Consider the following 14,375-nt stretch of genomic DNA (forward strand, 5'->3'; position numbering starts at 1 on the left):
TCCCCGGTTAAAGCTACTGCTCCTTCCCCTCAGGATCCCTCCCCTTGCCTCCGGGTACGGGCTGCGTCCCTGCGGTCGGTATTGAGAGTGGGGGCCATGATTGGCATAGGTGACTGCACTTATCGGCTCGCTCTCCTTTCTACGAGAGGCCGGGGACTTCACATGGCGGATGGCGCCGGTCTCTCGCAACAGGCCAGCAATGCTCCTGATGCGGGATTCCAGCTCTCCCCATGTAATGCTCCCGGGCTCTACTCCTGCTAGGGCCAGGCGAGTGGTGCTGTTGAGTCCATCTATGACTGCCCTCCTAAACTCTAAGTCGTCGAAGTCCGGCATGTCGCTCAAGTCTAAATCTACCTCGTCTGCTAGTTCGGCTAGGAGCTGTTTCCTGGCTAAATATGCCTCTGGGTCCTCTCCGGGTTTTTGAGATTCTGCTATGTATAAGGCCTTCAAGCTCTTGGTAGGCCAGAGGAAGGCGCACAACTCCTTCATGGCACCATACTGACTGCGAGTGGCTAATCTCCGGTTAGAAATATATGCGTTGAGGGAGGTGACTATTTCGGGGCTGGCACAGTGGCGGGCCAGCTGAGCTACATCGGAGCCACTGGCAGAGGGCTGGGACATGGTCACGTGTGCGAACCACTGTATAGCTGAGTCTCGGTTCAGGGGTCCCATGCGGTCCGCTATGGCTTGGAGCTCATCGGGCCTCCAATTGCGGGTCTCCTTAACTATTCGGTCTGTCTTCCTGCCATCATCGTCTGTGGTGACAATTTCTTTGGTAGCTATCGGATGGAGGGGCTGTGGAGCTTCCTCGGGCTGGGGCGAAGGAGGTGACCAACTGTCGGTACTACCTTCGGGGAGGGCCAAGAGGGCTGCGGGATGCACGGCGGAAATTACGGCCTGCTGCATCCCCAGGTGCTGCTTTAGGGCCTCTAGCTCCCTCTTACACGCGGAGTGGTCTGCTGCAGCTATCTTTGCGACTTTCTGCTCTGCCATGAACTGGGCGGCATGGGTTAATTTTGCAATCTTCTCCTGTCCTTCAATTACTGCGTGCTCAGCCATATCGGCACGAGCGGTGGCCACTTCAGCCTTGTGCTGGGCGTCTTGGAGGGCAGTGGTTAGTCCCTGCTTCTCCAGCATGAAATTAACGCGTTCTGAACGCCACTCGGCTGCCTTCTCCTCATACTCTTTCTTCTCCTTTCTCAACTTCTCTATCTCCTGTTCCTGTTCTTCTTGAGCTGCCTGTAGCTTATTAATTAGGGACACGCTGTCCTGTAGGGCGGTGAAAAGTGCCCAAGCTCCGTATCTATCTTTCTTACTGGACCTAGGTTTCTCCTTTTCACAAAAATCTTGGAAGGCGCTTCTGACTATCTGGAGCGGGTCGGGTCCCTTGAAGGAACCGGCTTCCCAAGGGCAATCTCCCTTCTTCACTAGCCACTTCTCCAGGCGGGGCACGGTGGGGGCTGCCCGGTACATTTTACTTCGTTTTTAGTTTAAGGCTGATCTCGGGGGAGGTTACAGAGTGGATCAGCGACACCAGGGGTGGGGCGATTAAAGCTGCTCAAGGGTTTTAACAACTTCTTCCTCTCTATGTCCCTTTTGGGAGGTTTATCCTTCCCTCAGGTCCTCAAGGGTTTTTACCAGGGGGTTTAAGGTTCTACTTTTAGGTTCACAAGGGGATTTTTAAGGGTTCTACACTTGGCTCTTCTCCACCGGGGGGAGAAGGAAAATTCCTATTCCCGTTTCAAGCTTGCCTACAAGCCACGGGACCAGGAAAAGTTTACTGGCTCAGAGGGTGCTCTCAAGCTCTCTAAGCCCAAGAACCAAAAACGCTCAGTGCTTCCAAGCCTCTGCCTAGAAGCCAAAGCTCAGGGGTCTCCCAAGCCTATACTCGGAAACCAAAAAGTGTCTCCAAGCCTCTGCTCGGAAACTGAAGTGCTCCCAAGCCTCTGCTCAGAAGCTGCAATTAAGGGGTCTCCCAAGCCTCTGCTCAGGCAACCAGAAATGCTCCCAAGCCTCTGCTCAGAAGCTGCAAATGCTCTCAAGCTCTCTGCCCAAGAACTGTACTCAAAAAGTGTCCCCAGGCCTCGTGCTCAGAGACAAACGGTTAAACTGTCTCCAAGCCTCGACCAAAAGACTAAATGCGCTCAAGGACTGCCTCTGCAAGTCCCCAAGCAAAAGTGCTCAGGAGTAAAACCACGGTACTCCCAAGCGGAAAAAGCGCTCAAGAGTTCTACCAACTCTCAAGCGAAAGTGTGCCCAAGAGTCCCACTGACTCCCAAGCGAGGTGTGCTCACGAGTCTAACTTAAAACTCGCAAGCGGAAAGGCGCCCAAGAGTCTACCTTAAAACTCTCAAGCACGGTGCGGCCGGCTGCCGCGGGGCTTCAGGAACCTGGCTTCAGATTCCCAAAGCTAAACTGACTGAACAACCAAACGGACTAACAATCCCTTCACGTTTCCTCCGGAGCGGGGATTGAAGCCTAAGTGCTGGCAGGAACGGGGTTTGGACGGACTTAGGAGAGACGGGGGAGGGCGGAAAAGAATTTTATATGTGCTGCTTCAGGAAGTATATATGCGTATATATCTAGAGCCTACTTCTGGGATCCCACCCACATAGACGCGTTTAGGCGGCCCGGAAGGTGGCCAGGAACTTCACCAGTTCAGAGGTCCTCACCCACAGTACACCGGTTATAACGGCTGGAGGGCCTCGCGGTGCACCACAAAAGGCAAGTAGTCCAAAGCTGGCTGAAGGAGGAAATGGGGAAAAGCCAACCCACAAGATAGAAATGCTCGCTAGAGCCACACACACTCACACTTTTAATTCCCTGAGCTAAATTGCGCTCTTTGCACTGAGGTCTGGAAAATTTTCCTCTAAGTCAGTTCGCTGAAAACACGCGTGTCGACTCACGTGTATTCACACGAACTGGGTTATGCCCGCATTCTCCACCAGTAAACTGTTACCAGAACTGCTCTTTTATTATAATGGGGAATTAGCTGTAGCAGTCTGTAACTATTAATATTAAGCGAGGATCATAACCTATGTTTACGGAGGTCCCGATCCCAGACACTCTAGTGAAAAAGAGGCAGACAAGGAGTAAGGTCCAAACACGTGTATTGAGTGTAGCGTAAGCCTAGCTTGCACAATCATACAAAGAACATACAAGGTCTAAGAAACATAGAGTATGAAATACAGAGACGTTCGCATTAGCTGGTTCCCAACGATGATAGGGGGAATACTCACTTATCCTGAAGCGAAGCAGAGACACAACAGCGAGGTGGCCCAATGCCAGCACTGGGACCACAGACGGACAGCAAGGAAGTCTGGATAGGAATGGCCTGAGCACCGAGTGGTCTGAGAGACCAGCTTAAATACCCCAAAACGTACCCTGGGGCTGGTGCTGTACTTGGTGGTTCTCACAGATTAAAACAAAGGGTCTAATGGGCTACTGAATGGCTTAGATGGGCCACTTTGGTAATCAGATTGTGATAAGTGACACCTCAGGAAGAGAGGACAAAAGAGGGAGGGGGAAATCCAAGTGGGCTGAAAGGATGTTCCAGCGGACAGGGCTTGTCCTGATGTCATCAGCTTTGGAATGCGGAGGTTTCTTTGAGATGCATTCTTTAAGTGCTTGGGATGGTCGGCACTTAGTTCCTTCTCCGGGGCGGCTCCTAAGATATGCAGAGCGGGGCGAGGGGCTCTCGCTGCGGACGTGGTGTGCCCGCTTCGCCGAAATGGCTTCCCAAAGCAGTCTCTTCCCAGGGTCTTCTGGCTGCCTGAGAACATGGATGCCGGCTGGGCATAGCTGGGGCTGGATAGCAGGCTGCCCGGTAGCGAGGGCAAGCTCGGCGACCGGCCCGCGGGAGGCTCCAGGCGGGAACTGACCAGGGAGCGCCTAGCCAGGCTCGCTGGAGGTTTCCCCGGCTGGCGCCCGGCTGCTAGCAGAGGCTTGGGCCCATATGAGGCAGGCTTCCATGGAGGCAGGGGATCAACACTTTAAAACACAGTCCAGAACAGGGAACAGGCACGGTCCGTGGCAGATGGCAATGCAGGCACGGGGCACACTTGTAACACAGTCCAAACGCACACTAGGAAGTCCAGATACAGGTCAGGGCAGGGCTGCCCAGAAAGAGAGTCCTTTGTGCAGTTAACCAAACATGGAGTCAGTAAACTACACAGTCTATAGCAGCAGCAAGGGTAATCGACACGCAGGCAGGAAACTGACACGTGTATCAGAGCACACACGTGCAAAGCAATCTTTGATGTAGCAGTGAAACAGCAATGCAGGAAACTTTAACACAGTTCATAGCAGGCTTCGAAGCAGGGGAGGGGGCCTACTTGGCAACAAGACATGCTGCTAAAACTTGCTATACCTCAACAGGATACAGTTATCTGTTTCAGAAAACTTAGAAACCTATAGAGAAAATGGTTTGCACTATAATATACCCATTACTATGTAAGTCAGTCTCTAATATTAATTCAAATTCAAGTAAGATTTATTACATGACATTCTTTCAGACTTAATTTTTCAGAATTAATAAATCACCTCAAAAATACTTACTTAGGTTTTTTCTTTGTGACTTCACCTGTACTTTTGTGAAGCACGCTCAATAACCTTCTAATAGTGGCAGGTTCACTTACAGTTTGATAATGTAAAAGCACCTAAAAGAACAATTTTGTTTTAATTGATAAAGTTCCCAAAGCTGAAACACGATTCCAGATAAATTGCCTCTATTGATGCACTTCCCAAAATATGATGAGATTCTGCATGAAACCCATTCACACTGGCCCATACTCTCTCATCTGATATGACATCAGCCGCTCCTCTTGTCTGTAGTAAGATTTTGTTTACTATCTTGTCCAATATCTTGATCCATGACTTTGAGTCTTCCAAGGATCACTGAATATAGACTTTTTTAAAAGCACAATCTCAAGATGTAGACTGTATGATATGCTCAGCATGACAAGGAAACGTCAGTGTGGAATATTGCACTGATAAGATGAGCATGATCTATTTCTTAGTGCTTTACAAACCTGTAAGAGTTGAAAATACTCAATACCCAAACTCACAGGGAATCCTTTGGTGATGGGGATTTCAATATTGAAGATGAGGATTCGAGCTCTGAAACGCGTACAGACTTTAATAGGTTCCTTGGGACAACAAAATATATAGCCAACACTGCAAGAAAGATAATGCAGAAACCAATCAGACTATATATAGACAATAGTTTTTCACATTCTTTAATTTCATCACACACTAACTTTAATTAGATGTAACAATAAACTGTGGTTCATTTAAATCACAGTTATTAAATAAATTGTGGTTAGTCTACCAAGTATATATAACAAGGCCACAATTTGTACATCCAAACTGCTTGCTTCCTTTCCCTCTTCCAAGCAGAATCCCCAGCTAGTATCATGAGCTGGCTGCTGGCAAAGCTTAACTACTTAGGCCTGGTTGCTATTGGTCAGCTGCAATAAATGGGAATGGGGGAAGGAATCTAGGCCAATGAAAGGCTCCTCCTCACTCTTGGTGAAGGATTGCCAGTCTCCTGCCTCATTTCTATCCGCCTAGTATTGCTGGTTCTTCCAGCTTCAACATGCAGGAAAGAGCACTGTACTGAAAATAGTTTTATTATATATCTATTATACATCGTAGTATCTACTGTAATGGACCAATAAGGAACAAAATTACATTCACATAAAATATACACTTTTCCTGCAGACATCCAGTTCATTATATTATTTTCCAAGTAACTTTTGGTGTGAAGATAAAGTGTTAATTCATAACACTGTAGTAAAAACCTGGCAGGAGAACTTCATCAGTCTTCCCAAGTTTTAATCAAAGTGGTGATTTAATTGGGCAGAGGGGGATGCTCCAGAAGAGGCCTAATCTTGCCTGCATCCTTTCCCTTTTCCCTGGCTGCTACACACAAAGTTCATCGACCTCAGAGTAACGTATCTCATTTTTCCCTTTGTCACTTCTACCTCGCAGCTAATGAAGTATTCAGTAATTCATCACACCGAGTGGCAACAAAGAGGAGAAAGTTGAGGTGTCGTGGTTAGAGTGCCTGATTAGGATCTTGGGGATTCAGGTTCAAAACCTGACTGTGCCATAGAAACCTGCAGAGAGACTTTGCCCCCCCCACACACACTCACCCTAACCTACCTCACAGGGCTGTTGTTAAGGATAAAATGGAGGAAAGGAGAATTATATAAACTGCTTTTGGTCCCCATTGGGGAAAGAGATGGGGTGTAAATGAAGTAAACAAAACAAAACATTGTAACTAGAATAAGAGACCTTATTCAATATGTTACTCTGATGTCTTTGTGTATAGCAGCCAGATCTTGTATAAAATCATACCCCAGATACATCAAGCAACAAGGCAAGAAGATTTTTTGCACAATGTTTGGTAGCGAGCCCTGCGTTTCATGGACAATCTTCCCAAATCACACTACTACCATCCCATTACATGAAGATAGTTATTTATGGCTCTGTTTAGAGATAAAACTGTGGTTTATTTTAACTAAGGTTAGTTTGTGAAACCAAGATGTAACTCACAGACAAGCACTCAAATTCTGATTTTGTCTTGACAAAAACTAGTTTCATTTCCTTCTCTCTGCTGCTTGGAAGGGCACTTCCAGAAAACAAGCCAGGATTTAACCAGGATTATATTCAGACATCACACAATGCCACAGTTAAGACAAACTACAGTTAATAAACCAACTTTAGATCCTGTCTTGAATGACCCTACTTATGCACAGTTAGTAGAGCAGCCTGCAATCAGCCCACCACACAGATCATAGATTAATTAAGTTATGGTTTTGCATGATGATCAAACTGAGCCTATGACAGATTTTACCATTGGTACGTTGTCTTTTATGAAGCTCAATAATAATAAAAGTGTGCTTATATACTGCTCTTCTAGACAGATTAGTGACCACTCAGAGCTGTGAACAAAGTCAGTGTTAGATCAAGATAGATAGCCATGTTAGTCTATCTGTAGCAGTGGAAAAAAGAGTCCAGTAGCACCTTTAAGACTAATAAAATTAGTGGGAGGGTATGAGCTTTCGTGAGCCACAGCTCACAGCTAGAATGCGAGTCAGTGTTGTTATTATACTCACACAATACAGTTGGGAAGCTGGGGCTGAGAGGAGGAGTGGCTTACACAAGGCCACCTGCTGAGTTCATGGCAGTAATGGGATTCGAACCAGTAGTGTGCTGACATACAACCCAAGCACTTAAACTGCTATGCTACAGCAGCTGTCTTTAACCTGTTAACATAGTTAACTAATTAACCTAAGAAAGTATTATATATATGAATGGCAACCTTATCCCCATTCCTGAGACACTGTCACCTCTCCCTTATTTAACATATTTCCTCCAGTATTCTTAATCTCATGTTTATATTTTGTTAAATTTGAACAAATCATAATCTTCAAAAGCTGTTCCACATGCAAAGCTCAAACACTGTTTGCTCCCTCACAAATACACATGCACAAAATTCAGGCAGATGGGAATTCTAGTCACTGCTCTAAAGTGATCCAAGTAAGTAAAGCCAAGTAAGTAAGCCAAAGGAGGTAGTGGCCAAAACAGCTGCCTCCATTCGTTATATTTTACATACAGAAAATGTGCAGTGAAACAGAGCACACCAGTTGAAAAAAAGGAAGGGGATCACAGGCAGAAATCACAAATCTTAAACTAGCATGGAAAAACAGCTGGAGGATAGAAAATTGATACTGGGGGAAACTGAAGTTACGTATGGAATGAGCCTAATTAATCCCCTATTCCATGCAGAGAGCCCAAGTTAAGGAGGGGATATTTCTCCTTCTGTAATGCCCACTTTAGTTTAATGTACAGTCTTAATACTGGCTCAGTTACTTCAGCCCTGCAAACATGTGAACTCGCATATTCAGACTGGCATGGGGAATTAACTTACTTGTTTGGCGGGGGATGGGAACAGGGATCTCTATTTATTGAGGTGGCTGTGAGGAGCTGCTAGGAGCATAATTCAACAGGAAAAGGACAACAGAAACATATTTTAAAGTTTTAAAAAAGAATATAGAGTTTATTGGGTACAATAGTGGTGGTGGGGGGAGAAATTGTCCTACTAGCAAGTATTAAAACAAAGCCCAGGCAACTAGCACATTTCCAAAGAATACTCAGAAAACATCAATCAAAACTATTCCAATTCCCACTGCAGTATCAATTACCTCTAAGCTTAAAGTGAAAATGGGTGTGGGGGAGATAGGGAACAGGACAGAAGAGAAGTGAGTGTCTAGTCTTTCTAACTAGTAGAAGCAGAATGCCAGCTCTCTGTATGGTGCAGCGTGATTTGGAAAATAAGGGGAGATAGGTGAAAGATGGGGAACAAAGATGTATCTCTCTTAGTCTATGTAGAAATCAGGAGGAAGAAGAAAGAACCCCGCATACTGGAAATCTTCAGCAGTCCTAGGAAAGCCCAAAGGAGACGAAGTGATTTCAGCACGAGCAAGCCAACCTTAGGGCTGGGATAGCAGGTAGGATTCAGGAAACAGCTACCAAAGTTTGGATGCTAAGGCTTTTATGCTCCTCTAGTTGCATTGAGAGGAGGGCAGTTTCTCTGTTCTGACAGGACTGGGTTCAGGTTAGAAACTTTAAATCTGATTGGACAGTTTGAATTTTAGGGGAGTGGAAGGAATTCCAAATATGGACATGTCTAGTTTACCTGAAAGGCAGCCAGCTCAAGCCTGTTGTACAAAGACCTGATTGGCTTGATTGACTTAACAAAGGCCACGAGATGGCTGATGTTCTAATCTTCCTTATGATTAATTAGCTCAGGGAACTCTGCATTGTAAAGCAGATTTCTTGGTGGTCCTGGAAAATTATTGCCCAGCAAACTCTGATTTTTAATCATGGCCTAAATTGTGACAATCCTTAGGAAGCCAAAGAATAGAACTTATTGTCAAGGTAGTGTCTAGGCTCCCTGAGCCTGGCTGCCTTCCTGTTTGTGAGTCAGTTTTTCCATTCCTGCCACCTGATCTTAATGTCTCAGTTTGATGTCAAGCATGGTCTCTCTCTCTCTCTCTCTCTCTTCTGCAAGCGCAGACAGCATATGGCCTGAGAAGTCATGGAGGTGATATGAAAGCATGACTCCTGCCCAAGGTTGCTTTCAGGGTTTTAGCTGAGCACACGTACACTTGCTGGGGGCAGGAGCTGCTGCAATCAGGCTAATCAAGATCTCTTAGTTCCATGGCCTCTGAGAGTCACAGTCAGCCAAAAGGGCTAACTTCTAACTACAATTTGGAATAACCTAGTTTGCAAAGAAATGATCAGAGGGATGGGTGCTTAATGGGTTGTGGGAGAGGTGGCCTTCACTTTTGTTAGCAACAGGAGAGAGAGAGAGAGAAAGCACTACAGAAAGGAGTAAGAGCTGAGGATTCCTCCCCAAAGCAGAAATCATTCTAAAACGATTTATACAACTAAAACTAGCAAACTTATTGTTAAATTCTTATTAGCGTATCAAAAAATCATCAGGTTTGCCTGCACAACCAATCAAACACACACTAGAAAATCACAAAGAAAATCTTTTAGCAAAATGTCTGGTTGAGGAAACAAGTAAAACTAGACAAGAGTTCAGAACAGAAAGTCCTTTCAGCATGCCAGGGGTTAACTGAAGATATGATATTGACTCATTCCTGTGGCAGTAATTTTGGAAACAGTGAGAAGATTTGAATCACAGATCCCAAGCTGTCACAGACCACTTGTCCAGATTACATTAATGGTTGGTGATTGCATGCCTTTGTCTTCTAAACTGGCAGGGCCTGATTTCAATTGTCCTGCTTCACAGTTTCTCTTGCAAAAGTCTTTATCTTCAAAAGTACATTCAGGCTGGGAGTTGGGATGGTGCGTACAAGTAAAAATGGAGGGGTCACGATTGGCAAGTTGCAAGCCAGCCTCATAGGCATGTGCTCACTCTTCTCCTCTTAAGAGTCACCAAAAGAAGAAGTGCAGAGTGACATATGCATAGACAAAATTTGGTTTCCTTCTAAACCAGAGGGTGGAAACATGTTTTCAACTGGGTTTATAAACCAAGGATACAAGAGAACTTGGTCTCCATCAGTAACACAACACTACAGTTAACATGGGAGAGGAAGAACAGGGGAGAAATCAGTTTTAACAGGGGGAGGGCAGAAGTTTTTCTCTCTCAACTAACCTTGGGTCAGTCACAGCTTCTCAGAGCTCTCTCAGACCCACCCACTTCACAGGATGATTGTTGTGGGGATAATAACAACATACTTTGTAAACCACTCTGAATGGGCATTAAGTTGTCCTGAACAGCAGTATATAAATCAAATGTTGTTTTTGTTGTTAAGTACATACTCATGAGGTTGCAAACTGTTCCACTGGGTCTTTGACAAACAAACCTCCATCGCTAGAATTGGGTCTTTACCAAATGAGTGCTCATTTGGGTTTTAGTATAACTTTCATAAAAGGTAACCATGCATGGAAGACACTATACCTTGTACGCAACTGCAGTGGCACGTGCAGAAGATTATTGTGAGCTCAAGAACTTAGGTTTGGTGTGCCACAGTTCCTCCGTTTTGTACCCAGAGTGCTTTGCAGGCCAGGCCTAAACGGTCTATTTTGGCAATGTAAGATGTTTTTCTCTCTTAAAAACATGTTTTTATCTTAATATCCATCTTATCTGATCACGTCCTGACATTACGTTGGGGAGCGGGATGTTTATGAGTTAAAACCATGCAACTGGTATGGGGGTGTTCTATACTTGCCAGTACTGCTTATCAGTTGGCCTTGAATATATCACTCTTCTCCAAGGCCAACTAGGGGGAAACAAGTGCAGCCATATTGCTTCTATATAAGTCTCAGAGAAACTCCCCACAGAAAAACCCAGCTCAGGCTGAACTACAGAAGCCACACTGTGCAACTGGCCAGAACCAAGGGGCTGCTCATTGTCAATTCTTGGGTTCCCAACAGCAGTATAGAGGTGTAAGCATATTCTCTGCTCTGTACTTGTTCGTTTCAGTAAATTGTCAGAGGGATTTAATAAATCCACTTTCCTTCAACAGTTGAGTGTTTGTTGTCCTCAAATCTAAAAGAACTATTGCTCCAAGGCAGCACAGCAACTCCATGTAGCTTTCATACTTGGGGGAGGTTTTTTTTTTTTTTTTTGGAGAAGAGCTGCATATAACCTTTCTTGGACCATGATAACCTCGCTTCTGACACTTTCTGTAAAACCTAACTTTTTTTTTTTTGCTTTTGCCTCACTTAGAAAGCGCACATTTGTGCTCTGTTTAGTACTAAGATCTCTACTGGTACCAAAATAAATGGTGCCCAACAGTACTGTAGCAATTCTAGGCATCATTCTTGCTCAAAAGATTCAGGTAGCCAAGTTCTTCTACCCCCTTAAAAAAAACTAGTAAACCACTGCTTATCCAGCACAACGGTTACAAAGATTCTTGGTAAACAAACCGTTGCTTAGAATACAATTCTTTTTTGCACTCACTTGATTTTGATGATATCCATGCCAGTCAAAGTGAGACTAACGTGATCTCCTGCTGCAGCCCAATCCACTGGTTCATCATGTAGGGCAATTCCTAGAAATGAGTAAAACCAGAACTAAACAGTGAACTACCTTGGTTTAACAGCTACAAACATTTCTGTTTTTGCCGATTTCTGCTGCACAAACCATTGCTCATCAGTTTTCAGTATGAATGAGGTGATAGTAAAAGCTGTTGCCTAAAACCTCAGAGAAACGTTTTTGTTTTCGGGAACCACCATCAACTCAGGTTACTTTGGATATTCTCTGCAAGTCACAACTTTGGGCCCTAAGCATGTCAACCCTGCGCAGATCACAATTTTGAAAGTATGACTGCACAAGAATCTGATAACCCTGGTGTCTTCCGCTTTTTCCTGTAAAGGCACATTGCCCACAACATTTTAGTTACTTGCAATATTTTGGTGGTACCTGCTTTCATTTTTCAACAAATGAGTTTATGCTTGCTTTCTACGTAATGATGAAACAAACAAGTGTGCTATGCAGTATACTAAAATCTGTACTAGAAATCACCAAAATCTTATACAAGGGTTATTGAAGAAATCCTGTGTTGTGTAAATAACTAACTGTATGCATACACAAAGCCTCTGAAGCATTCATGTTTGTTTGATACAACAACAGGAGATCATATACAGAAAAATACTTGGTAAGTATTAAATCTAAAAACTACTAATACTGTTGACTGTAGAATAATTATGGGTTGCAAAACAACACTAACAAGTTGATACAGTGTTTAAAGTTTCAAGTCTCTCTCCATGTTCGGGATATACACAGAGTGTACTTCAAACTCAAACATGTCATATCAGAATGAGAAAGCCTTGTCTATTAAAACGGTACTAGTAATACAGTCATGCATAATGTAAACTATGCAGTTATATTACCATTCATGAAGTAGAAGTATGTAATATTGTTCAGAAAGCCATCCAGCTGATTTAAATGGGGATTAAACATGTTTATCTTTATAATACGAAAATTATCAAAAAGAGCGGCCCTCATAATTTTTTTTTTTAAACCTACAAGTTGGGATCCCGGGATCCCTGAACTTAGGTATAAGTTCCAAAGGGCCTAACCATCCCCTCATATACACATTTTTTTAAAATTCTGAAACCTTTTTTCTTCAGTTTAGCCTTAAAGTTGAAGGAGGCATTTTAATTTGCATAAGCACATGTAAACAATTAAGTATGTAACTAATCAGTCATGACCCTCCACCAGGTCTGTCTACTTTAGTTCGTAATGGCCCAGTCTTGAGAGCATTTAAGTATCCAACAACTATACTGTTTTTACCAAAGGGCTCTTAAACTATGAAGACTTCCTCATAAGTGAAAGTGAAGTGCTTGCTCCTCCCCATAGTCAAGGTTGCACATGTACTTCAAGGAGGATCAGAAGAACAAAGGTAATCTTTATCTCAGGCAGCACGGCACAGATGACTGTACTTATCCCCTAATCATCTTTGTATTTGTGTATATCTTAAGTTTCCTTCCAATACAAGGGATGCTCAGCAAGTCTGCAAGGTTCATAATGATGTAACATACCCTCATCAGCAAGCTCTTCCCATCAACATCAGCTCTGCACATGCAGCCCAGAAATACTACAGTGAATGGGACTTGTCATGGCTGACAGTCATTAATGGGACCCAAGTAGGGATGTGACTACCATTAGTCTTGATGCAGAAGCAACTCTGCTCACCTAGGGGTCCTAATGTGCACATGGAGCTTTTGCACTCGGATCTTATGAGCAGCATTTTCCCCATCCACTTCAATGCACAGAGATGATCTTGATTAGCCGGTGCCTATGAATGGATTGGGAAGCTACCTTTATATCGGCCATACCATAATAGTTTTCTCTTAGCTGTTATCTTTGGATGTCTTAAAGCATTTGTTGAGCTGGAAATGTTCATGAAGATTTTAAAACCCTTAGCAAAGAGATCTGAGCCATCCTCAGCTCCCCTACAACCATCGGAAAGGGGAGGAACTCTAGATTGCTTGAGAAAATGGCAAACATAAACCAGATAACTGAATAATATGTAACATATTAAAAGTGTTATTTCTTTTGTAAGCTACAGAAGTTTCCTCATTATACATAGAGCAGTAATTTGGCCAATAAAATTTGCTATTATTTCTGTCAGAAATGCTATTACGGTTAAAACCCTGAACAGTAATAATTATTTGCCTATAAAAACTGTTTAAAAATCTGTAGATGAGCCTTTTAAAAAGAAAACTTCTCAGTCTTCGGCTTTCTTCTTACACGATTAATGGATATTGACCATCGTAATAGCTCCCATTTTGCATTTTTTCAATATTTATAATTCTAACGAAGTGTCTATCTGAAGCAACTAGTAATAGCACAGTAACAAAGGTTAGCAGACTGAATTTTTTTTCAGTATATATCTAAGACTAGAGGATACATTGTATACTGTACCTTTCACAGTGCATGTTTCATTAGGAGGCATTGCTAGAAGTCGATCTCCAACCTGGACATAGCCTGCTTCTACTTTACCAGTCACACAAAATCCTGATCCTTGATCTAGAACAAACATAATGGTTTGAGAAAATGAAATGACAGAAGCCTGCCTCCATGTGTGCATAAACCCTTGCTGGATTAAGGCTCTTGGGAGCAAGTTATATATTAGGATCCTTTTGCAAAGTATCTAGTAAAAACTCTTCCTGGAATCAGGTGGCTGGTTTTGAGGCCTCATGGTGGAAGCACTGACATGTACTGATGTACTTACTGAAATTAGTAAAAGTTATTAATCCTAGGCATTTCAGAACCAGAAAACAGGTACTTCTGATAGCTTATACAAGTGCTTCACTGAGGCAACATC

The 14,375-nt window shown here is 43.6% G+C and overlaps 1 protein-coding gene across 1 annotated transcript in view; it reads right to left on the reverse strand.

The window, feature by feature from the left end:
• The window catches only part of HBS1L (HBS1 like translational GTPase), a 119,463-nt gene that overhangs the window by 14,559 nt on the left and 90,529 nt on the right, over positions 1-14,375 (reverse strand). Inside the window, exons 13-16 of the mRNA XM_054974826.1 lie at positions 13,973-14,077; positions 11,504-11,594; positions 5,067-5,175; positions 4,558-4,658 (exon numbers count right to left, since the gene is read on the reverse strand). Coding sequence (XP_054830801.1) covers positions 4,558-4,658; positions 5,067-5,175; positions 11,504-11,594; positions 13,973-14,077 — 406 coding nt within the window. The remainder of the gene's footprint in view (positions 1-4,557; positions 4,659-5,066; positions 5,176-11,503; positions 11,595-13,972; positions 14,078-14,375) is intronic.

Source organism: Eublepharis macularius, chromosome 1 (assembly GCF_028583425.1).
Source record: "Eublepharis macularius isolate TG4126 chromosome 1, MPM_Emac_v1.0, whole genome shotgun sequence".
NCBI lineage: Eukaryota > Metazoa > Chordata > Lepidosauria > Squamata > Eublepharidae > Eublepharis > Eublepharis macularius.